Source organism: Aotus nancymaae, unplaced genomic scaffold (genome assembly GCF_030222135.1).
Source record: "Aotus nancymaae isolate 86718 unplaced genomic scaffold, 86718_ANA_hifiasm-v0.15.2.pri h1tg000046l, whole genome shotgun sequence".
Taxonomy (NCBI): domain Eukaryota; kingdom Metazoa; phylum Chordata; class Mammalia; order Primates; family Aotidae; genus Aotus; species Aotus nancymaae.
Genome location: NW_026988460.1, coordinates 12,237,223 through 12,262,780, shown reverse-complemented (window position 1 = coordinate 12,262,780; position 25,558 = coordinate 12,237,223). Strand labels below are relative to the sequence as shown.

Here is a 25,558-nt window from a genome sequence, read left to right as displayed (position 1 = left end):
GGTGGGCTGATCACTTGAGGTCAGAAGTTCGGGACCAGCCTGGCCAACATGGTGAAACCCCATCTCTACTAAAAATGCAAAAATTGGCTGGGCCTGGTGCCACATGACTGTAGTTCCAGTGACTTGGGATGCTGAGGCAGGAGAATCACTTGAACCTGGGAGGCAGATGTTGCAGGGAACTGAGATGGCGCCATTGCCCTCCAGCCTGGGTGACAGAATGAGACTCTGTCTCAAAATAATAATAATAAATCTTGTAAATGAAGGGATCCCTGTCTATCAGGGAAAGCTTGTAAGCTAAGACTGAAAGCAGAGTGGCTGATTAAGGATATAGGGGATATGCAAATGGTCAGGGAGAAATGAAGACACTAGAAATTTCTCTTTTAATAAAAAAGTAAATGCAATCTCAGAGAGTTTAAGTGATTTATCTAAAGTCACATAGCCAACGGAGGACCTAAAACAGGGTTTCCTATCTCTTTTTTCATTTTTAAATGTTAGACAGGTGTAGCTCTGTCTCTCAGGTTGGAATGCAGTGGCATGATGATGACGCACTGCAGCCTTGATCTCCTGGGCTCAATTGATGTCCCACCCCCAGCTCAGCCTCCATGGCTGGGACCACAGGTGTGCACTACCATGCTCAGACTCCTATCTGTTTCTGCTATATATTATATGACCTTCCAAGAAGGGTTTAGTTTTAGAAGAAGACCAAGTGACAGTTCTGTAGATGAGTTCTTAGGGAATGTTTACTAATGGAATAAAGTCACTGTGCCATGCGGATCAAGAAAAATAGTCCATGACAGGTAGGGTCTTCCAAGTCCTTCTCCAGTCACATTATCCAAGACTTTGCCACCTTCTATGTCAAATCCCAATTCCAGCTCTGGCTTTGCTTACTACTTTCTAACGATCCTAGGTTCTTTTTTTTTTTTTTTGGTAAATTACTTTATTTCTTCTTGATGATTTAGAGGGACTATCTTCAAACCAGCACAAATATTTCATACATAATACCTGGCTGTTTTCTAGGTAATCTGTTGCATACTAAACTACGTCACGTCTTTCAGCAAGAAATACATTAAATTTGAATAGTAAAGACATTACATAATGAATTTGGATGCAATTAAAATTTGCTTTAAATATTTCTTTGGAGGAGAGGACACCATATTTCTACTCAATGAAGAGAAACATTTTTACACTCCAGAGGTCTTTTATTTTTTTAACACCTATGATGTCATGAATTCATAGGGAATAGGTTCTAGCAGCTCAGGCTCCTTCGCATTGGTTCTCACACAGTGTGCTTCTCTGGGTGGAGCAGGCTGGCACTTCAGTTGAACCCAGGTGCCTTTCTCTTTGGCTTTTTTCTTTTTCTGATCGTTTTCTTTCATGCATTTCAGGAAGCTATCTTGGCTCTTAGAGTGCTTAACGTGGTCAATACGGACATTAATTATCTTGGCAAGAATCTTGCCCTTGTTTGTTTACCACAATGCCAACAGCATGCTGTGTTACACTGTAGACTCTTCCAGTTCTGCCATGATAACACTTGTGGGGCATTCCTTTTTGAACAGTACCCATTCCCTTGATGTCTACAATATCACCTTTCTTATAGATTCGCATACATGTGGCCAAAGGAACAACTCCATGTTTTCTAAAAGGCCTAGAGAACATGTATCGGGTGCCTCTCCTCTTTCCCTTTCTGTTTGTCATTTTGGCAAATTACTGGAAGATGGCGGTTCCGATACCAGGTTCTTTAACTAGTGCCTGACAGCACCACCTATGTACTACTCTTAATATCTCTGTGCAAAAATGTTGCAGGCCAGCAGCCTGTAGGCTTAATTCAGACTGATAGCAACTTTATGTGGTCTGGTCTGCCTTCCATTGCCTCAAGTGTTGTTTAAAAGCCAAATAAAACAAAATTAGAAGAGTTGCCAACATTTTAAAGTTGGAAGATTTTATATAACAATCCATTTTTTTGCTGACATCTTTTGAAACATTGGCATATCTAGGGCATTGTGCCCACTTTTTCACAAGGCAACAGAGGCTGGAAGTTAGTAGCAGTTGGTACGTTTTGACAGCAGCACTCTTGTTAGCTATTGTTCCCACCTAGCATGCTTCTGCCATTTATATTATCTAGCAGGCATGATTTTGCCATCCTTTCATTTATTTTGGGGTAGATAAAAGACCATTTCACAAGATTCCTGAAAATGTTGACTTCCAAGCTCTTCTGCCTGAAAAAATTTCAAAATCCTAGGTTTGGTTTTATAATCTTCCACTTTATTTATTTATTTTTATTTAGAGACAGGGTCTCAGTACATTGCCCAGGCTGGACTCAAACTCCTGGGCTCAAACAATTCACCTGCCTCAGCCTCCCAAGTAGCTGATACTATAGGCACATGCCACCACTCTCAGATTTATACTCTTTCTTATGTAATAAGAATGGTGGGACTTGCAAAATTGCAATAACCATTTTTCTTTTGAAGAATTAATACAAAACCACTGGAGATCAAGAACATTGTCAGCATTACCCAACGATTATGGTTTCTCAAAAGCTTTTGAAAAGTCGTTTACTCAACATTCTAGGACTGAATGGGAACAAAATGCCATATAATTTAAATGCTCATATTATATTTCCCTTTGTAACCTCTCTTTAGGTGATGATGCAGGTAATACTTGATTATTTCCAGTGATGGAGAACCCTCTGAGGGTCCGTTTTTTACAAGGTTTGATTATTAGAAGGCAAAACAGAGCCAAAATTTATCTCCATGTCGCTTTCACCCAATGGCCATAGTTTTGTTCCTTGGGAACTTGAGGAAAAATTGTACATGTCATCCTTTATAATAGCCCTTCAAATATGTGAAGTCATGCTTCTGAGGCTTTTTGTACCCAGCGGTATATCCTCAGTTTGTTCATTCTTCAGATGTTTTGAGTCAGCCTCCTCGCCACAGTCTTCTCAGTGCAGTCTTCTCAGTGTATGCTCTCAATGCAGTCTTCTCTCAGTGCCGTCACAGTCTTCTCAGTGCAGTCTTCTGTCAATGCAGTCACAGTCTTCTCAATGCAGTCAGTCTTCGCAATGCATGCTCTGGTTTACATGTGTCTGGTTTATATCAGTTCCTTCCCTGTCTGCACATGCATGCTGCTCCTCACACCAGGAGGTAGAATCTATTTTCCCTGTCTTTGAATCTGAGCTGGCCTCACAGTAGATAGTTTCTTCCTTAGCTTTTAAAAGGGCTTGTTTCTGCTTCTTCCTCTTGAAGCTGGCAACTATGTAAGAAGTCTGACTACCCTCAGGTCACCATACTGTGAGGAAGCCCCTCTCCATGGGGAGATGTCTCATGGAGAACGTGATCAATGGCTAGCCTCAGCTTTCCCACCTATCCCATCTAAGAAGCCAGAAGTGTGTGAAGATGCATCTTACTTATTCCAGTCCTACAGTATGCCCATTTTGGCCCCATCCATATTGCAAAGTCATAAAAAATGATACATTGTTGCTGTTTTAGCCCCTACCTTTGGGTTGGTTTGTTAGGTAGCAATAGGCAGCTGGAAACCTTGCCAAGATATTTATAACCCTTTTTAATTGTAGCAACAAAGCTACAGACATGTTCTTTACATGTTCTCATTAAAGATGCACCAACATTTATGGGGTCAGGCAAACATTTTCTCCAATTCTTGCTTTTTTTTTTTCCTTTTTCTTTATATAACTCTTCCTGATTATAGAAACATATGAACAAAAATGATTAATCACTGGTAATATTGGGAGGTTACTATGTTGACTAAAAAAAATACAACCGAGACAAGAACAAAACAAAGCTGACAACAGACATGTTTAAAAGGTAGTTCTTCAGGGTATCTTTGGAAACCTAAACACAGGGTCTTTATCCATTTCTGATTAATGCTGCCTGAGCCTAATGTTAAGGTGATTATCTAAATCCTGACCAATTGCCATAGACTATTTATACAACTCAGATCAAGCCATGTTGGAGGCAGTGATTCCTAGAGGGAAGGAGAGCATCACGAGGGAAACTGACGACGCACACAACTGTATTCATGGAGAAGACTGTCCCCGCTCAGCAGGATTAGGTGCCTTTGCAAAAAAGAAATTACCTACTTTGTATCCTTTTACTTCTGACTCATTATCCAGGGCCTTCACTTGATCCCAATTCAGAATAATTTTGGAGTCCGATGAATTCCATATGATGTTTCCGGGGGGTTGACTTGGTGCTATAAAAAAATTAAGATATACGAAGTCACAGATTATTAAGTCTCAATGGATTCTGAGGAATATCTCCTTACTAGAATTCTAGAGTGGAGGCAATTTAATGGGCTATTGCACTAATATGTGTCTTCAAGGTCACTAAAATCTGATGAGATACAGCATTGCAAATGGAAAAAGATTCAGTTGGTTGCCTAACATTTATAGCTAAAAGAAGTAGCCTTTCCCAGTGAGGAGAAAAACATTTATCTTTCCGTCCTCCAGAGCAATGAATTTTGCATGGTATTCTGAAAGGTTCAGTTAAAATGCTGAGGGAAATTTGAATCCACGTGCTACCAATTAGTATGCAAATGATCACTGGGAGGTGGGGACAGAGAATAAACTTGGGATTTGTGTGATGAATCCCCAAAATATTTCTGAGCAAGTCTGTTCTTACGTGGCTTTCTGGTTGTCACATTGACTGTTGCACTAGAGGGGCCTGTCCCAGCGGAATTATATGCCTTGACAGCTAAGTGATACAGCGCGCTGCCTTTTAAGTTCGTGATTTTTGTTGATGTCTGATTTCCAACTGTTCGTATTTTTCTAGCATTTTCTTCTTTGTCTTCATGTCTCCAATATTTAACCTAAGAAATAAACAGAAAGACCTTGGAAACCATACTCAGTAGGGATATTTCCAATGTCATCAGGTAATTTTCTACACAGATTCTTATGATGGAGTTAGTTTTCTATACCACATCATGGGCAGAGCTTTCAGGACAAAGGACTTTGTATATCCTGAGAAATTATCCACAGTAAGAAGGGTTCCTTTTTTGTCCGTAGCTTCCTAGGGAGATGGTACATCGATACAACCCTTGTTCATTATTTTCTTTTTCCCATGTTTGTTTTGAGTCCAAGTGATGCTGGACATATCAGAAGTCATAGCTCATTTTGCCAACCATCTCATAAATGATTTGCATATACTTCGAAAAATATCTCTAGAGTATAACACAGAAAAAGGGTAGTCTCACAGCTGAGTATTCAGTGCTTCCATTAGTGTTCAGCTGAAAGCCAGGCCTAAAACCAATGCCCTTAAATGCGAATGTGGGTCTTTTCCCATAAGAATGTGATTCGGAGGACTCACCCAGGGATGAAGTCCTCTTTCAGACCCAAGGCATATATCTCTTGCTTACCTCATAACCTTGTATTCGTCCTCTATTTTTCTCCAGAGGGGAGGCCCAGAAAACTTCAATATCTGTGGCAGAAAGACTTCTGGCAAAGATACTGGCTGGTGGTTTGGTGGGTTCTATAGATGAATATGGAAGTAGTTATTACTTTATCAGCTATATTAGGACAGGCTTGTAGATACTGGCATTATAAGGTAAAATAATTCATGGTTATAGAATCGTCCTAAATGATTGTAAGCCAAACTCATTTACAGAGGAGCAGTGATTAATAGCCAGAGTTGGTGGTAGTGAATATTTGTACAGCGTTTGGGTTCTGAATTTAGGTGTGGGTAGAAGAGAAAAACTACTTAAGTTTAAGCACCAAGTTTTCATAGCCAGCAATTCCTTTCACACAGATCATTCTTAATTAGCATCTCACAAATGTTATGGCTTACAACATGGCTAAACTGCTTTTCTTTTCTTATTTGAAATAGGGTCTCACTCTGTCACCCAGGCTGGAATGTAGTGGCACAATCACGGCTCACTGCAGCCTGACCTCCTGGACTCAAGCCATCCTCCCACCTCAGTCTCCCAAGTAGCTGGGACCGCACACACAAGTGCCACCATGCCTGGCTAATTTTTTTTTATTTTTGTAGAGATTGGTATCTTGCTATGTTGCCCAGGCGGGCCTCAAACCCCTGAGCTCATGCTATCCTCCCACATCCCCCTCCCAAAGTGCTGGGATTACAGCCATGAGCCACTGTGCTTGGCCACTAAATTTTTCTTTAAGGAAGTCTATTGGAAGAAAAATGTTAACATACACAAATGGTACACAGCTATGGCAGAAATCTGGCAAAAATAACTGAAATTTGGGAAACAATCAGTCTAGCCTCTCCTTTAAGGCCAAAGAAGCTGAGGCCCAGAAAGTATAAGTGACTTATCCAAGATCATACACATTACAGTGTGGACCTGAAGTGTTACCCAGCTCCCTTGAATCTTAGTAAAGTCAGCTGACTGTCCTTTTCCCCTTTTCCTCTCATTTTCATAATCCAGAGACATGAACTATTATCTAAGAGAAGTCGAAGCCTATGCAAAGGCTGAAACTTGTTTGAATAATTTTAAATCCTTTGGCAATGGTTGGAACATGAAATATGCAGGGAAAGGCATCAGGAGCTGAGAGAGACAGAAAGGCAGCAGCTAGATCATGGAGGGCTACTGAATCTAAGGGGATGATGTCTCTAATGAGGAAGAAGTTATTGCATCTTCACTGACTCTAAATCAGTGATTCACCTTTCAGATGTTTTCACACGGTCTCATTCTCAGCATCATCTTTAAAACAACATAGACAAACTCCAGTGGTAATGAAAACTGTGTGAGAGGCATCCTGAGAGCAAGGATAGCATAGAAGTGGTAATAATGTGTGGGAAATGTTAAATGTAATGAAGGTATGGATGACAATGAGTACAATCACACTGTTTCATGACTTACTCTTTTCTTTAATAAGTGAGAATAAATTATAAGCACAATATGCTTTATGCAAATACAAGTGGTAAGGAAATGCAAATTATATATTGATATTCACTTAAAGGCAAAAATAAAATTCTTTTGAAAGTAATGTAACATGTAGATAGATATGAAGATCTTATATAGTACCAGCAGTTCTGGTCCTTAGCAATGGAATCAATAATGGATAGCCATGTGTTTTCAAATACAGAGCAGTTGCTATCTTTTCAAGAGATTCATGGTGGACCATGAACCAAATTTTTTACATTATCCTCTTCTCAAATCATGTATGCCTTCAATATATATGTACCATGCTAAATTGATTGTACATCCTAAAATCCACATTTTAGAACTGAAGAAATATGGCCGGGTGCGGTGGCTCATACTTGTAATCCCAGAGCTTTAAGAGGCTGAGGTGGGCGGATCACCTGAGGTCAGGAGTTTGAGACCAGCCTGACCAACATGGAGAAACCCCATCTCTACTAAAAATACAAAATTAGTCAGGCATGGTGGTGCATGCCTATAATCCCAGCTACTCAGGTGGCTGAGGCAGGAGGATCACTTGAACCCGAGAGGTGGAGGTTGCAGTGAGATCATGCCATTGCACACCAGTCTGGGCAACAAAAGCGAAATTCATCTAAAAAAAAAAAGAATTGGAAGAAATATTCACAAGCAATGATTTAGGCAGCATAAACCATACCTTCTTCGGCAGAATACACCACTGTGGTGGGACTGAAAGGGCCTTCCCCTTTGTTGTTGAAGACACCTACTTTAACCTCAAAGGGAGAGAAGGGGCGCACGCTCTCATTCCTGAACACGTATCTGGAGGCATCAGCGGAGGCCAGCACTGTCAGCATCCAGATCATTTTACCATAGGGCCGGAAGGCTACCACATAACCAAAGCCTCGACCATTCTGTAATTCCTCAGGGACCGTCTGGGAAAGAAGGGAAGTGGTCTTCAGAAATCATGGTAGTTTGAGTCAAATGCAAAAATCGTTTTTGTTTCACCTGTAACATTCTTGTCTACATCCTTCTCCACCCATCTTATTTGGGGTTTTGCTAAGTCTTTTAAATTTAGGGCTTGTAGTCAGTCAGTCTATCTTAAGCAGTTACAAAGTACTAGGCAGGGTTGAAAAACGTAATGAAGATCTGCAGTCCAGAGCTTGCTCTTTGATGGGGCAGACCCAGCTCTGACATGGTTGGAAATGATTGTAAAAAAAATGGACATTGTTCTCCTGAAAAACAACATTTCCAACACGTATCCTTTAATACTAATCTCCCTCCATTGCCAAATAGACAAAAGATCTCACTGATCTTTTGATCTTGGCTGAAGATCCTCTCTCTCAGAGGGAAGAGTTCAGCTGGAGGAATGAGTGATTTCTTTCACTGCTGTGCTCTGGGGTAAATTAAAGATTTTAATTTATGGAGCTGTTGTTTAGAATCTTTCAAAAACACAAACCCTTTCTAAAGTTCCCACCTCTTCTCTCAAAGCCAATTTTTAATAAATTGGTGACTAACTTTCCTCCAGGTTGTTTTAAAAACTACCTCCTAAAAGAGGGCCCCTTCTAGAAGCAAAGCCAATTGCCAGGAAATTGTGCTGGTGCACTGAATCTATTGCTGGCAGACGTTTTAAATCAATTGGCCATGCAGCAATTCAGGAAGAAAAGAAAAACTGGTTTTCTCTGAAACAGGCTTCTTTCTTTCTTTCTTTAACTTGTGTTGCCTTTCCTTCATGATTATTTTTACTGTGATGGATTGAATTAAAACTTGCCTCAACAATGGATGGGCAAGTGGTGTCTTTCCTGCTAGCCATTAGCTACGTGAGAGGGAGTGTCTGCACTCAAATGAATTTTACCGTTAAAAACAGAGGAGGAAACTTTCAAGCTATGTCTAACAGGGAGGAAAGCAATAAAATAGCTTTGACACATGTATGTTCCTTTTATTCTGTGATTCATTTACCTCCCAGGTTATAACCAGTTCAGATTTGCTGCCTCCGCCACCACTGACGTTTGCTGGTGTGACTTCGGGGACTGCACAGGAGACAAGAAAACAGTTATGTCAGGCAGCAAAGGGAATGAGGGTCAGGAAGGTTGCCTGGCAGAGGTGACTCACTTTCCATGAGTACTCTGAGGCAGACCCCTTTGTCTCTGGAGATCAACAATAGAATCTCAAGGGGCCCAAGGCATCAGCTCCAGGAAGTGAAATGTACCAAGGAGACTGCTATTAATTACCTGTTTCCCATTCAACAAGGCACACATGTTATCTGACATGTCTCCCCAATTGTTCAGCTGCATCCCTAGAGGCTGAGGGGTTCTGGAAAGAGGGAAAGGACTCAGGCCTTGTCCTAATGTTTGGTTCAGCGTTTATTAGCCATGTAGTGATACACAAAGGCAAGACAGTACAAACTCTGTCCAGGCAGAGCCTACATTCTGGTTGGAGGGTGAGAGTGCCTGCACCACAGTTAGAGCAAGGTCGACAACCAGAGAAAGGTACAGTCAGCATGGAGAAGCACGGGGGCATTCCGGATTAGCGGCCTGCCCAGAGCCGGGGTGGGCAAACAGCTTCTTGGAGGAAGAGAGTTTTGATCTGGGTGTTGAAGGAAGTGGCAGACAGAGGTTGACCCCTGGCTCACTGTGCTTACCTTCTTTAATCTCCAGTTTTCTTTATAAAAGAGGGGAAATTATGTGAGCTTCCACCTCAGGATTGCTGAGGGGAATTAATGCAATTACGGTTTTCAAAGGGGAAAAGAAGGCAGGGGACCAGCTATATTGTCACCATGTGACTGAAAGGTTCTGGGTCACGTTTAAAAATGTCTCACTTGGGTATATGGCTGGTGACTGGGTATGTCTCCTGGTTAAAGCCAATCAAATAGATCTAGATGAGTTTTTGTTTTTCTGAGAGTAGGGTCAGAATTCCCATTTGTGTAGGGGCCTTGCTATTCCTTCAACACAGTGGCCTCTCCACAGCTGAGAACTCTACAAAGACTGCATACGTAGGCCTCCTGCTTTACATGAGATAAGTAAAAGTACGGCTGGCCCTGGCCAGGTGCGGTGGCTCACGCCTGTAATCCCAGCACTTCTGGAGGCCGAGGCGGGCGAATCACCTGAGGTCAGGAGTTCTAGACCATCCTGGCCAAGATGGTGAAACCTCGTCTCTACTAAAAATGCAAAGTAGCTGGGTGTGGTGGTACGCGCATATAGACCCAGCTACTTGGGAGCCTGGGGCAGGAGAATCACTTGAACCCGGGAGGCGGAAGTTGCAGTGAGCCAAGATTGTGCCACTGCACTTCAGCCTGGCGACAGAGCGAGACTCTGTCTTAAAAAAAAAAAAAAAGTATGGCTGACCCCGATGAACTTGTTCTCTCCCCTCGCTCATTCAAGCTGTATATGCAAAGGGCCATACTGAGTTGCTGAGTGGTCTTGTTTGAATTAGCAGTATGTTCTGAAACTTAGTTTTTGGGAATGGTTTATACCCTAAGAAAATCTCAGTGAACATTTCAGAAGAAATTATTTTTTATTTTTATTCTTAGCCAGGCTACCTCATGGTGGCTGTGCCCAGAGCAGCCAGAAATTATTCTTTGCCATTAGTTACTTATGTGAGATAATTTTATTTGAAATGCGGGGCATTTTGTTGAAATCTTGTTAGAATCTTGGTGACAAAAGAACCAATGAAGAAAGGTCTGGCTTTTGAGAGGACCAAGCACAGTGTGTCTCTTGCTGTACAGGTGGACCTAATGAAGAAACTTAACTCTTGATTGAAACCCATTGCACGTTCAGCTGGGCTTCTCCTGGCCTGATTTCTATCATCATCATCATTTAAGGGGAAGGGTATGCTAACACAGAGCCGCATGAGCACTGAAGCACAGCGAGAATTCAAAGCCTTTCCCTAAGGAACAGCAGCTGGCAGAACAGATGATCTGAATCCCGGGTGCTACTCACGGGCTTCTTCTGTCCTCCGTTTCTCTGAGGGCCGGCTGGGCTCCCCAATCCCAATCACATTGGCTGCAACTGTGCGGAATTCATATTCAACCCAAGGGTTCAAACCCACCACGGTCGCTGTGAATGTCTTCCCATCAATGAGTTCTGGGACTGAAAGACAACAAAAGGTGGGGGCTGTTTCAAAGGGTCTCAGAAAACAAATGCAGAGATTACATTAGGAAGATAGGAACATCCACCCATTCTCATAGTTACTGCATTCAGGGAAGTGTCAGTATTCTGATATTAGCTGCACCAACAGCTGTTTGATTGAGGTAATCTCAGAACTATCTCTGTATGTTAAACTAACACACTCTAATCAGATACCTGCAGATGACATCGTAAAAGACACAAATTCCTCAAGGCTCCAAGCTACCTGTCTCAATCATTACTATCACCACTTCATATGTGTTTCAGTATTTATTATGTAGTGCGAGATAACGTTATTTCAACTATCCTGTGAGAAAGGTGAAAGTATTCTTTTTTTTCTTTGAGACAGGGTCTCTCTGTCACCCAGGCTCGAGTGCAGTGGCACAATCTCAGGTCACTTCAACTTCCACTTCTCAGGCTCAAGCAATTCTTGTACCTCAGCCTCCCGAGTAGCAGGGACTACAGGTGCATGCCACTATGCCTATTTTTTTTGTATTTTTAGTAAAGATGAGATTTCACCATGTTGCCCAGACTGCTCTAATACTCCTGGGCTCAAGCAATCTGCCCACGTTGGCCTCTCAAAGTGCTGGGATTAGAGGTGTGAGCCACCATGCCTGGCCTATATTCATTCTTAAACAATTCTTACTGTGCTCATTTAACAGAAGAGGAAAATGAAGATGTATAGAGATGAGCTGATTAGCAGTCAGGACTAGAATTCATCTCCTAACTTCCACATTTTTCTCATCTTTACTTCTTAAAGCACTCCTGTGACTCAGTAATTGCAGTAGGAAACACATAAACCCATTTCTAAGGATTGGTAAACTAAAATGAAAAAACAAACTGGGGTTAAAATCAATAAGATTCATACGAATTGCACAACACTGGGCATATTCTTCAAAACCTCAAGGTCATATAGCTACCTTTGCTGTCTAGAGGACTGTGTATTTTGTTTGTAATAACTACTTGTTCATCCAACTTATCCTTAAATGAAATCTAAATAAGAAAATGAGCCAATCTGGAGGTACTGATGGAAGTGGGGATGGTATAAGAATTCTTTAAGATGCAAAGAGAAATAACATGAAACTTTTTAAAAATAGGGAGTGTTGTATAAACATAATAAAGGAAACAGAGGAAAGTGCTGCTGCTAACAATGTTTTTTTAAAGAATTTGTAAAACTGGTTAAAAAGAAATCTCATGTCTTTTTATCCCCAAATTTATCCATCTAAAACAATGGGGCTGGGCACAGTGGCTCACACTTGAAATCCCAGCAGTTTGCGAGACTGATGCAGAATTTCTTGAACCCAGGAGTTTGAGACCTGCCTAAGCAACACAGCAAGATCCTGTCTCTACAAAAAATTTCAGAGAAGTTGGTGGGTGTACGGGCATCTGCCTGTGGTCCCAGCTACTCAACAGTCTGAGGTGGGAGGATTACTGAGCCCAGGAAGTTGAGGCTGAAGTGAGCTGTGATTGTACCACTGTACTCCAGCCTGGGTGGCAGAGAGACCCTGGTCTCAAAATAGAAGAGCAGCAAGTGAAGAGGTTCCCTATAGTCCTTGGTTATTGGTTTTTTGAGAGCACTGTGCAAATTTTACAAAACCTATGACTACAGTCAAGTAGAATCCACTGCTTTCCAAAGTGTACCACAGTGCTACACAGATGATTTTAGATAATACAGATTGATGCATTTTATTTTTATTTTTTATAAGTAATATATTTTTAATATGTGTTAGGGAAAATATATATGTAACCACCACAACAGACTTTTTTTTTTTTTTTTTTTAAGAAAGGGTCTCACTGTTGCCCAGGCTGGATGTTCAGTGGTGTTATCTTGGTTCACTGCAACTTCCACCTCCTGGGCTTAAGCAATCCTCCCACGTCAGCCTCCTGAGTTGCTAGGACTAAAGGCGTGTACCACCACGCCAGGCTAATTTTTGTATATTTTGTAGAGTCAGGGTTTCGCCACGTTGCCCAGGCTGGTCTCAAACTCCTGGGCACAAGCGAGCCACCCACTTTGGCCTCCCACAGTGCTGGGATTACAGGCGTGAGCCACCAAACCTGGCCTGGACATACCATTTCACAGATACTATTGCTTAGGATGAGTTAAACAAAAAACAACTTTGATTTGATGCAAAGAAAAATATTGGCCAGGTGCAGTGGCTCCACTGTAATCCCAACTCTTTGGGAGGCCAAGGTAATCAGCTGAGGTCAGGAGTTTGAAATTAGCCTGGCCAATATGGTGAAACCCTGTCTCTATTAAACACATAAAAATTAGCTGGGCTTGGTGGTGGGCACCTGTAATCCCAGCTACTAGGGAGGCTGAAGCACAAGAATCGCTTAAACTCTGGAGGCAGAGTTGGAAGTGAGCCAAGATTGTGCCACTGCACTGCAGCCTAGGCAACAGAGCAAAACTCTGTCTCAAAAAAAAAAATAGAAAAAGAAAAGAAAAATATTTATGATAGTACAGTTGGCCAAGGTTTAGGAAACGCTGCCATAATATATCATTTGTAGTAGTGTCTGAATGAGAACTTAGATGTTCCTTGCTACAGTGCTATGTCTGGTATGCTGAGTTCCTGATGTCACTGAGCAAAGCATCCAATATGGTACCTGTACTGACTGCTTGCCAGCCCACGGAGAATGGAGTCCTGGCTTGAATGACATACATGGTGATGGGGCTGTGGTTGTCAGGCCCGGGTCTCCATGAGAGCTGAGCAGTGGTGTCTGTGATTTCATCTATTGTCACAGCCTCTGGGGGACCTGGAGGACCTGGGAAAGAGCAAGACCCCCAGAATTGGAGCAGTGTATTCAAATACTCAAGTAAACGAGCCACATATTTGAATGGGGCATTGACCCATTTATTTATATACCCACTCACAGATTCATCACTTGTTAAATCCTTTGGAGTTCCAACTATGAGTTGGGAACTTTGTTTGGCTTGGAAGCCACAGAGATAAATGAGACACAGCTCCTTCCTTCGAGGGGCCCACAGTTTAATATGAAAAACTAACAGGTAAACAAATAATTACAACAACATATTTAATGTTAATAGAAAATATGGGGGTACCAAAAGGGTCCATATTCATTAATTCATTATCTATTTATAGGTTCCTACTATGGATCAGACAGTGTTATTTGAGGATATAGTAGTGAGAAAAGATAGATATTGCTCCTGATGTCATAAAGATTATAGTCTGCTAGAAATTGTTATTTCTACCACTGGGAATATAGATTTGAGCAGAAATGGCTTTAAAACTTTGAAGGTTAAAGTGTTGCTCTGCACATTCTGCTGCTCTGTAATTACTAGCACTCTCCTCAACCCCCAACCCTGCATCCCACATGAGCACACACTTGTGTGCAAGGGAACTGCTGTGAAAATGGCCAGTGCGCAAGAGTCAAGGCGCTCCCTTCTTCAAAGCAATCTCAAAATTGAGCTGGATTCTAAAGACCCTCATTTGTAGTTTCTGCAAGTCATACCTGTATTTTTCTACCTCTCTTCCTGATGTTCATTGTTTCTGTCCATGTACTTAAATCATGGAAAGGGGAAGAAATCAGATTTAAATGAAGGCTTGAAACTAATTAAGAAATAGAGGGATGAAAAGCAGCTGGCAGGTAAAGACAAAATATCAACAGAGCCAGAGCAAAGACCCACAGCTATCCTACTTTCCAACATGAAAATCTCTTACCAGGCAGTTAAATGCATTTTTAACAAGGTACAATTGACCACCTCAGGAGGGAAGGTGATGGTGAGAGAACATAATGACAAACCTCATGCCCATTAGATGAGCATAAGGAGACATTCCTAGGAGGGATTTGCTAATCCCCAGTCTAGCAATCAAATGTACTACCCAAATACTATCTGGCCATGTCACAGGGACAGGGAAAAAAGAGACCTCTCACAGAGCAGTGCAAAGTTAACGGCAATTTCCTGAAGTTAGACTTTGTTCTAGAATTCGCTCCTTCACTCTTTACGTGATGCCCTAAATTCTCTTTCCTTTTTTAAAAAATCATTTTATAGACCCTCAGGTGAGACTAAATTTATCTTCTCCCTCCCACTCCTGAATGAAATGTCTGGAAATCTGTATCCTGGAACTGATTAATTTTCCATGGTGACATTTCAGCATGTCAGTCTAATGCCACCTAGATAGAGCTGATGTAACCTTTGGTCTTGGGACCCCTTTTAACCAGATAAAGTCTAGAAGACAATTTAATTTGTTTTTCTGTTTTTTACCAGTTTTCTCATCCTGGCATTCCCTACCTTTTTTCTTTATGGATGCTGCATCGATGGCCTTTAAAACCTAAGTACTACAAATAGAAAAGTGTTTCCCTCTGAACTCTTCAAAGAATTAAATCAATAGGAAATACCTAGGTCCATTGTTGGCCTCTCTATAGGAAGGAAATGAAGGGCTGGTATGAATTTGGCCACTGGAGAGAAGATAGTACTTTCCTGAATTTGTTTGTTCTTTTTTATCTTCCGGTCCCCGGTTCCTACTCATGCGTAGATATGACCTTACAGAGTGTTTACCAACTTCGTTTTGGGGAAGTTGACTCCCTCTTTCAAAATGAAAAATGTACAAATGTTTGTCTTCTGAACAAAATGATAACAAACTCAGTGGCATGTAGAAGATTTTGTCCTGGGCAATGGCAAAGAGAAGATTGGTTTGATTCTGGGGTCTGCTTCTCCCTCAGGAAGGGTGGCCTTTCTGGCTGCCATTAGAGTACTATACGTTAAATAGAGCAGGGCTCAGAAAATCAAACCGGAGCCAAGACCCAAAGCTGCTATAGTTTCAAATATGAAAATCTCTTTCAGGGTGGTGAAATACATTCCTGCCTCCCTTCTCTGTAATGTGCAAGAAAAGCTGCAAGGGCAGAGCTGAAGGAGATAAAATGAAAGATTATGGTTTTAAACGGCATATTAATTTATTGGCCTTATTAACTGATTAGACTAGATTTTCTTTTAGACTGCATTTGCAAATTCCTCCTGGTATTTAATGTTATTTTCTGTGAAATGAAGTATACAATATCATTTAAGAACTTCAAGTATTACTGATTTAAATATTTATTAGTCTAATATATTGGTGTTTAAACTGCTAATCTGAACATTATCCTAATTAAATAGAGGATAAATTTTCAGCAACAGAATTCTTTTGTCCCCAAGGGGAGAGCAGAACAGCACTGGTGTATTTTAAAATGGAAATAAACACATTTCTATAAGTTATTCTGTGGGCAGGTCTACCTAGGTTAAAAGTTTTTTTTTTTTCATATCTAGCCCTTGTCTACACTGTTACTGACAGTTTTTTTAAAAGGCAATTTAAAGGGGAACAGAGCAGACACATCGGAACTACTATTTTTCTTGACCTCTCTTGACAATTAGTTAAGTTGCTAACTCCCACACATTTCCCCCTTACATTATGCCTAAAGGATATAGCAACACTCTTTATGGCTTCCAATAATACCTTGTTGTCTGTGCATGCACATTAACCCTGCCTCCAGTTCTCATACCCTAAATTTTTATTTTCTTGCATTCTAAGTTTTGCCATGCACTCTGCCTGCTGTCCAAAGATGCCTCAACACCAACAGTTAGGGATTCCGATGAAGGAAACTCTAGCCAAGAGATTATTTTGATGTCTGGATTGGCCTCGCTTTTAATGCTATGGAAAGCCCCTGAGCATGCATAGGTTGGATTTTGGTATGTACACTGGTTTGTGAAGATTTTAATTTTCATTTAAAAGTATTTCTTAAAAGTCCATTTACAGTTTCTTTGCCAACTGGTTTAATGAGGCTTGGAATGTACTCAATTGGTGTGGCTCAGCCAGAGGGGTCACAGCTCTCAGGTCCAAATTAGGTCATATTGATAATATTCAAGAGAATCTCAAAAATGTTAGTATTTACATCGACTCTCAGCTTATTTACTATATCCCAGGCAGTCAGGAAGTGTCCTCTCCCAAAATCCTATTTTAGGAACTGAACAGCACTGTGAAGTTTAGGGAAAAAAGGAAACTTGGAAAAACCTGGTGATAATTTTACTTAAGCTGCTGTTATATCAGTGGCCTAGGATACGAATTCAATTTATCCCGGATGAAACATAAAAAGGCACAGTTTAATCCCTCTTTAAACTTCTGCTTTTGTTCACCTAAAATTATTCTAGGAGGTCATATCAACTGCAACAGCCATCATCGGGCACTTGAAAGAGTTATTTTTAGTGTAAAGTTACTGGATGTGTTTGGTGCATTTTCTGACAACCGCCACTGAGGAACTGTACATGCACCAGAAACTTTTGTGGACTTTTAGCCACTGTTTACAATGTTCAGCTTCTGCATGACTTTTTCCCATAATTCTAAACCACTGAGGTTTTTGGAACTCTGTGCTAGAGTAGATATCACGAAAGTATTTCAAGAACAAAAACAACAAAATCCAATACCTCTTACAATCAGGTCTGCAGCAGCAGAGAGCCTGTCCACACTTGTTTGGACCATGCAGACATATTTCCCAGCATGCTTCAGTTGGATGTTTCGGATCATCAAATCACCAGCTGAATCCTGCTGATAAAGTAGGGGAAAGTGGCTACAATTACTTTTTAATGAGCTCTAAATATCATTATCACATGAAGGACACTGTGACTAATGGATTTATTTTACACTGGCTGATGAAAACATTAGTGATGCAACCCATAGCCTATTAAAAATATGTGAGGCTGCCTGAGAGATAAGAACACCAACATTTTCAGAACACATCTTCGACAAGACCTCAGGTGTCTGGCTTCTCTGAGTCTCTGGAGCAGTTTGCCACCCACATTGGAAGGACGTAACTTACAGTGGCTGCTGATCTAGTTTTGTGAGTTTCTTCAGACACGCCCTCGGTGTATAGCCTTTGTTGGCATTATGATATTTTAGAACTCTACAGTTGGAAAAGGAAAGCAAGCCCACATTTGGAGGTATCTGCATTTTACTGCACAATCCTTTCTTATAGCCAGCATTCTTATTGCTTCCAGGTTTGAATTAAAGGATTAGGAAGACCAGACTGTCTGAGGAAATCTCACTTCACCTAGTGTGGAACAGTGCTAATTTGTATTCCAAATGCCAAATGCAAGTTTGATTAGCAGATGAACTGGACTAATTACATCCTGGTCTGGATGTCTGTGTGCCCCAGAAATATTCCTACAGTGTTCGCCAGCACAGTACTTTTAATAAATGTGAGGAGATGATTCCACAGGCTATCACAAAGGCAGCATTTTACTTGAAGAACACTGCTACACCTTGGAGTCTGGTTCATAGCCCTGTTAATCAAAAGTTTGGAGAACAGCTGCTTGAGCAAGCGACCACCCTGGAGGTCAGATTTGAAAAACTACACTTCATTCTAAACCTGTAACGGATGACAAGATAATTTAGGGTATATTGGCCCTCCGTCATTTTCCCATTCCAAACTATAGTGTAGGAAATTGACATAGACCCTTCTGTTGCTACTTCTCCAATGACAATAGTAATGGATAATGTTTAATGGTATTTACTATATGACAGGCAGTTTCCAAGTGCTTTATATTTATTAAACTTACTAAATACTCACATGTCCTCTGAGGCAGGTATTCTTGTTATCCTTATTTTACGAGGAAATACCAGCATAGAGAGGTTAGGAGATTGGCCTAAAGTCACTTAGCTAAAAAATGGCAGAGCCAGGATTTGAATCCATATAGTCCCTGTTATTAACAGTAACACTAGACTAGCATCCAGAAAGACCATATCTTCATTCTCCTTCAAAATTAATGTGTACTTGGTTTATGTCCATTGTTTCAGTACACCATGCCACATTCATATTTACCAAGGATAATGGAAGAGATAGAACTTCTAATCCAATTAGAAATAGGATTAGAAGAGATGCAAAAGTGTGGAGTGAAGGAGGAGCTACAGTTTTGGTGCTTACTTGTCTTGGGCTGATTCCTGCTTTGTGATTTCATCTAAATCTCTTAATCTCTCTTGGCCTTAATTTACTGATTTTTTGAAAGACCTTTATTGACCTTCATGCTAGGTTGTGAAAATCAAATGAGATTATCTGTGTATGTGAAAACCTTCTGAAAACTGTGAAACATAGATTAACTCGAAACTGGTATTACTGATGGCCATGATCCATTTTCTTTGTGAAACAATCATGTCAAATGATTGTTAAATATTTCCTAATTCAGGAAAAGCTGTGATATTTTAACCCAAAATGTCTTTTGTTTGTAACACTTGGTTTCTCATCCAGATGCCACTATTTACAGATCAAGTCTTATAATTGCTCAATAAAATGGGAAAATAATTGTTAAGTTATTTGACAAGATTTCTGTGAGGATTAAGAAGATATTACCGTCATCCTTTGGTAGACACAGGGGATTGGACTCAGGACCTGTAGTATACTAAAATCTGCACATACTCAAGTCCTGCAGTCAGCCCTCTGAAACCTGTGTATATGACAAGTCAGTCCTCCATAAGTGTAGGTTTCACATCCCACAAATATTGTATTTTCAATCTGATGTGGTAGAAAATAAATCCACATATAAGTCGACCCACGCAGCTCAAACTTGTGTTGTTCAAGGGTCAAATGTATATAAGAAAGTACTTGATAAATGATTAAGCACTTTGCAGATACAAGGAATTATCATCACTAGTATCATAATCATTATTATGATGACTGATACTTTACCTAAGAAATTTCACATACTTTACCTCAGAAAATTCACATTTGAATACAGGATTAAAAAAAATATGCCCCAGGGAATGTGTGCAGGGAAGGTGGGAAGCCACATTGGCTTTAAGGAAATGCCTACACCATCTCACTAATTCACTTTATTCATCAAGGGCTTAAATGTCAAAGAAACTTGTAGCCTGGATATTTCAGAACACGGTAACCTATTAGCAGAAAATTTTGATTTTGTGATTTAGAACGTACTGTAGTTATTTACAAATTTTGACTGGATTTGTGTTTTTAAAGTAAAACTGAAACAAAGAAGAAAATAGAGTCAGGAGTGAGGTAAGAGTCTCATTAAAGGAGACCACAATAACTTTCTCTTTCCCTTTGAAGTCATCCAGACCCAACCACTAACTAAGATCTACATTTTGTATGTTCCTACCAAAGAAAACAACAGCATCTGCTTATTTTCCCCCACTGCAGTCCGTTCTGTTCCTGACAGAATACTCAAGGGGTATCAGAGGACGATGAAATAATAATTTTTCTAAAACCTCAATAGGTTAGCTATACAAGCATCATTTCCACCATGCTGACCCAGGAAGTTGAAACGGAAATAGACTTGACTTCATAATTGCACTTGCATATCTCTTCTATTGTTAAGTCCTGACTCCACAGATATTAATGATCCTGGTGGCTAATACACTTAGATCTCACATGTAGTTGTGCTGTCCTTAATTTTCTATATATTTCTCATCAGGAGTTGATTGGCGTTAGCACTAAACAGAGGAGACAGACATTTCCCATAGAAAGATGAATGTGAGCAACACTAGGGACAGCTGTCTCTACAAAAGGTGGTCATCAGTGTTTGACTTCATTAGGGTGAGTCCCTGTTTCTGCCTCAGCCCTGGCACCAACCCGGCATAAAGGCTACATGTGTCTGAATGGTAGGACATCCACTTTGATTGGTCAGGCATCTGTTCTAATTGGTTGGTGCTTGTGCCATTCTGGGATTTAGCACTTTTAATATCTCTCCTGCCCAAGAAATTGGTTTTTTTTTTTTTTTTTTTTTTTGAGACGGAGTTTCGCTCGTTACCCAGGCTGGAGTGCAATGGCGCGATCTCGGCTCACCGCAACCTCCGCCTCCTGGGTTCAGGCAATTCTCCTGCCTCAACCTCCTGAGTAGCTGGGATTACAGGCACGCGCCACCATGCCCAGCTAATTTTTTTTTTTTTGTATTAGTAGAGACGGGGTTTCACCATGTTGACCAGGATGGTCTCGATCTCTTGACCTCGTGATCCACCCGCCTCGGCCTCCCAAAGTGCTGGGATTACAAGGAAATTGGTTTTAATGTGAGAACATTCTGCTCAATTTATGAAGAATGTTCTCAATTTATACTTTCCTGTTATTACAATCAATGTTACCCTTCTTTCAATTAATACCACCATTAAAGTTTATTAAGTACTTCTTTTGTGGTAGGCATTGGGCTATGCACTTTCTTAGATCTCAAAATATTCAATATCTCCAGTGTCTTTGTGAAGTAGTTAATACTTCTCTCAGCCAGAGTTATTAAGCTGAACCATGTGAAAGAGGTCCAGAATGGTTACATTGGCAATTTCATCCAGCTTTTCTCAATCAGGGTTGTAAGAGATAATCCCTAATGAACCAAGGCTTCCATTGATGTAATGAATTAACTTCTTTGCTGTGCCATCTAAAGTTGTACCAATCAGATACCACACTTGGCATAGAATTGAGGAAACAGTCATTGAAATGGTTTTTGGTGTTCTGTGATTTATCTGCAAAAACTCTGTTTGCTGAAGGTAGCAAGAATGTAATGAACAGGGTTAGTACTGTAGTTGGGTGGAAAATATGCTTTCAATATATCATATGGGTGACTTCAGAAACTTATTCTCAACATAGAGGGGATGGACAGATTTTTATGGCAGCATAGAAAGTAGGGACGGCTTTTCAAATCAGAGCCCCATTTTTATATTCTGCTATGTTTTGATTGAACTCCTTTATTAAAATGGCAGCCAGAGTCAATCTTTATTATCAGTGGAACTATAGAGCTGTGTTAGAACAGAAAAAAATTTCTTGAGAATGATTGTGATAGACACAAATTGTTTCCAGATTTAACCTCTTCTTGTTATGTGTTCAATGATAATACACAGTTATGGAAAGTAAGGCATTTTGAAAACTCAATCATTTTGAATTCCAATTACCTGGAGATAGTAAATAACCCAATCAGACCTTCAGATTCGAGAAAGAAAACCCAGCCGGGCACAGTGGCTCATACCTGTAATCCCAGCACTTTGAGAGGCCAAGGTGGCTGGATCATGAGGTCAAGAGATCGAGCTACTTGGGAGATGGGGCAGGAGAATCGCTTGAACTCAGGAGGCGGAGGTTTCAGTGAGCCAAGATCACGCCACTGAACTCCAGCCTGCTGACAGAGCAAGACTTCAAAAAAAAGAAAGAAAACCCTAAATTCACAATGATGAGCCTTCTACAAGGTCAAAGGGAGTTTAATTAGCAGCCTACAAACAAAAGAAAACTATCCTTAAGCTATTTTCTTAATCAGATTCTAAGGTATATGGTATGATATGTGACACAGAGTTTGGGATTTGAAGTTTTAAGCTGAGTTCTGCAATTCAGTAGCTATGAGGACAAGACAAGTCATCCAATGCCTGTGAACTTCAATTTTTAATTCATACACAGAATGAATAATTAACCTATAGGATTGGTGCCAGTTAGAGAGCAATCCTGCCATATAGGGTTGCTCAATGAGTGATGCCACATTTATTGTGCAAAAAGGAGCAAGAATTGACCAAGAGTTTCTTGCCATAAGATTACTTGAACAAAATTCTAAAATAGTAACTTTAAATATATTGTTAAGTTGGTCTAAACAAGTTGGTTTGAGTCAGTTTCGAGAAGTTCATTTATATATTGCGTTGTCTGTGGACAGTTTGATATTAATACTTACCCCTCCAACTCTTTCAAAGTGGTCTCCATCTCTGTCAAAGTCTATCAGGTGTCCATTGAATGACCAAGTAAACACGATGTCTAGAGAGTGATCATGCGTTACCTGGCATGGCAGAACAATACTTTCTCCAACAGTGACATCCATACTGGAAGGGGGCACCATTACCCTTGTTGGATCTGGAGAGTTAAAACAAAACAAACAACAATAACAAAAAAGTCTGTGAGCTTGTGTGGAAATAAAATGTAGACTCCAAGAGCAGGATGAAATACTAAGTAATTTTGCTTTATTTTTTCTGAGGCTGTGACCAGCAAACCTCAGTCATCTGGGAAGCTCAGACTTAGGCCAGGAGGTCATTTTTAATGTGAAAAGATAAAAACACTCATTATGTGAACCTTCTCAGAGCAACAGAACTCAGCCGGGGAGCATGGAGGTGAGATCTCTGAAGATGCTCCTGGAAGGAGCTTTCTGGCAGCCTGCTCTGAATTGCCTCTTTGAAAAAGTTTTCATATCTCTCTGGTTTCACTAGAAAGCCACATAGAAAGCTTTCACTAGAAAGCTGAGTGCAAACAGAAAAAAATTCATGTTGATTTGAAATTTGTTGGGCTCTTTTTTTCTATTGTAAAAGTAATAAATGTTTTAGTACAGGGAATTTAGGAAATTCAGGAAAATTAAAAGAAGGAATAGAAAAACAAATCCTACCAGATAAAACATCTATTTTCATGGTGATATAATTTCCCCCAGTCTTTTTGGTTCATACTTTTTCAGTTGTTTTCTTTTACACCATTATAAACATAAGACACATACGATTTGCCTTTTTCTCCTCCTCAATATTATATAGGCACGTTTATTCTTTTTTCAACATAGTTTTATAATCTGCTTTAACTTTATAGTTTTAACCATTTTGGAACTAGTTGGCATTTTAGCAAATTTTATTAGACATTTTCTAATATTTATAATTAGAAATCATAAATAATGCTGTAATGAACATCATTGACAAAATGATACAGGTGTATCACTTCTTTAAAATAAGGACCATCAATTAGCTTTAAAATTCACCTTTACATTATAGTTTAAACTGGGGAATAGAATGGGCTTGCTTAGCTGAGATAGTTTATAAACTCCAAAACTACATTTACACCCATATTCCCTTATTTTTCTGCAACATTATTTCATAAATGGTGTCAGAGAGTACAATAGCGAGAAGCAGTTTGAATTCAATATAAAGGCCATATACGTGCCTAAAGAATAAAATTCTGAATTAAGCCATATTCCAGAAATTTCTATATACTAAACCAAACCAAGCCAATCAAACAATTACAAAGAAGACAAACCAAAACCAAACCAAACACTAAAAGAACATTGACTAATCCTCTCCCATAGTCACAGGATTGCATTTCAGGCTGTGAGGTATCTAAATATTTATTCAGGGAACTTCTTGGATTAAAATAGCAGCTGAGAATTTTGAAATTATAAATGATAGGAGAATTTTTTTGATTCTTATTTACTGATAACCCACACTAAAATTTCCTCTTTAAAGACAGTATTTAAAACATTTTTCTATCCTTTTATCCAACTACAGAAAGGAAACTTCTCAGATAGTTAGAAAAAGAAAATCTCTGTCCTAAATAGGTTATAATCTAGTAGTGGGATATACTTTTTCTGTTTTCTAAAAATAGGAAAAGATCATGATAAGTGGATTAATGTGCTTTTAGTCACTATCGAATGAGTGATGTCCATGAAATGAGAAGTGAACAACAGGTACAGCAAAGAGGTAATGATATGGAAAACCCTGATTTAAAAACTCAAGATTTTTGAGGACTAGATAATAAAAATCTGCTGTATTGATTGACTAACGACCAGGAATAGATAGTGACAAAGTTATGTGTGTGTGTGTGTGTGTGTGTGTGTGTGTTTTAACGAGGAAAAGAGGTAAGTACCAATCTTATTCTAAGCAAACACCAAGGATTAGCCCCATTTTGACTTATAAATTTTCCTCGTGTATAAAATGAAGATTAAAACAGATCCCAGGCTAAAATGATATACCTCTATGGGTTTTATTTGATAAAGATGTTGCCTAATTCTGCTTTAAATAGCTGCCCACTGATTCTGCAATTTAGATTTTCATTTTAATTCATTTATTTGTTGATTCATCCACCAAGCATGGATTGTGTGTTACATGGATAGCAGACAGAACAGAGGCTGAGGGAATAAGAACATTCATAATAACTGAGTCCCTTAGCACTGTTAAGCATTTTACATGGATTATTTCATTTATTTCTAACAAATAGGTACTATTATCATCCCTATTTAACAGATGAGCAGACTGATGTCTAAGAGTTGTTAACATATTGTCTATTGTGCAATTCTGCCTTTCTTTTTGCTGAAAACATGATATCCACACACAAATCATGCAGAGAGTAAGTCTAAGGGCATAATATAGCAATTTGCACTCTTGATTATGTGTAGTCAACTGAAGATATTTAAATGCAGAAAGAATTCAAAGAATTTCTGCAATGGGGTGCAGATGGTTGCAGAGGGCTTCACTGCATGAGTAATGAAGTTACTGCCTTAGACAGGTAACGGCAGTGATGGTTTTATGCCTAAAATGCTGGCTCTAGCTCTAAGCTTACACATCAAACTTATGAGTGTGGAGTCAAATGTCCAGGCTCCAGTTCCTAAAACTGTCTTGTCTCCCTATCTCCTGACAACTTCTGGGCAAGCAGCAAGGAGCTGGCACATACCCCAAAGCCTAGAGCCATTTGAAATTCTGGCTCACGTTTTTGAATGGCATTCCTTTTCTAAAGAAACGTTTACCTCTTTATGCACATGTAGGGATCTGGGATAGATTTTTATTATTGGTAAACTTAGCTGTCTTTTAACTGAGGACCAGAGAAGTTCCCTGAATCAAGGATTATGTTGGTACAGTTGTGCTGACAGCTGCTAATTCATTAACTTAGCA

The 25,558-nt window shown here is 39.9% G+C and overlaps 1 protein-coding gene across 9 annotated transcripts in view; it reads right to left on the bottom strand.

The window, feature by feature from the left end:
- Positions 1-25,558, bottom strand: part of LOC105728198 (contactin-4) — a 973,166-nt gene that overhangs the window by 12,050 nt on the left and 935,558 nt on the right. For 8 of the 9 annotated variants that reach the window (XM_064361938.1, XM_064361939.1, XM_064361940.1 and 5 more), the window contains 9 exons: positions 22,600-22,775; positions 17,383-17,503; positions 13,572-13,730; positions 10,782-10,931; positions 8,803-8,873; positions 7,544-7,778; positions 5,368-5,480; positions 4,635-4,821; positions 4,094-4,206 (listed from right to left, as the gene is read on the bottom strand). In XM_064361938.1, coding sequence (XP_064218008.1) covers positions 4,094-4,206; positions 4,635-4,821; positions 5,368-5,480; positions 7,544-7,778; positions 8,803-8,873; positions 10,782-10,931; positions 13,572-13,730; positions 17,383-17,503; positions 22,600-22,775 — 1,325 coding nt within the window. The remainder of the gene's footprint in view (positions 1-4,093; positions 4,207-4,634; positions 4,822-5,367; positions 5,481-7,543; positions 7,779-8,802; positions 8,874-10,781; positions 10,932-13,571; positions 13,731-17,382; positions 17,504-22,599; positions 22,776-25,558) is intronic. The other variant, XM_064361945.1, reaches the window with a different exon arrangement.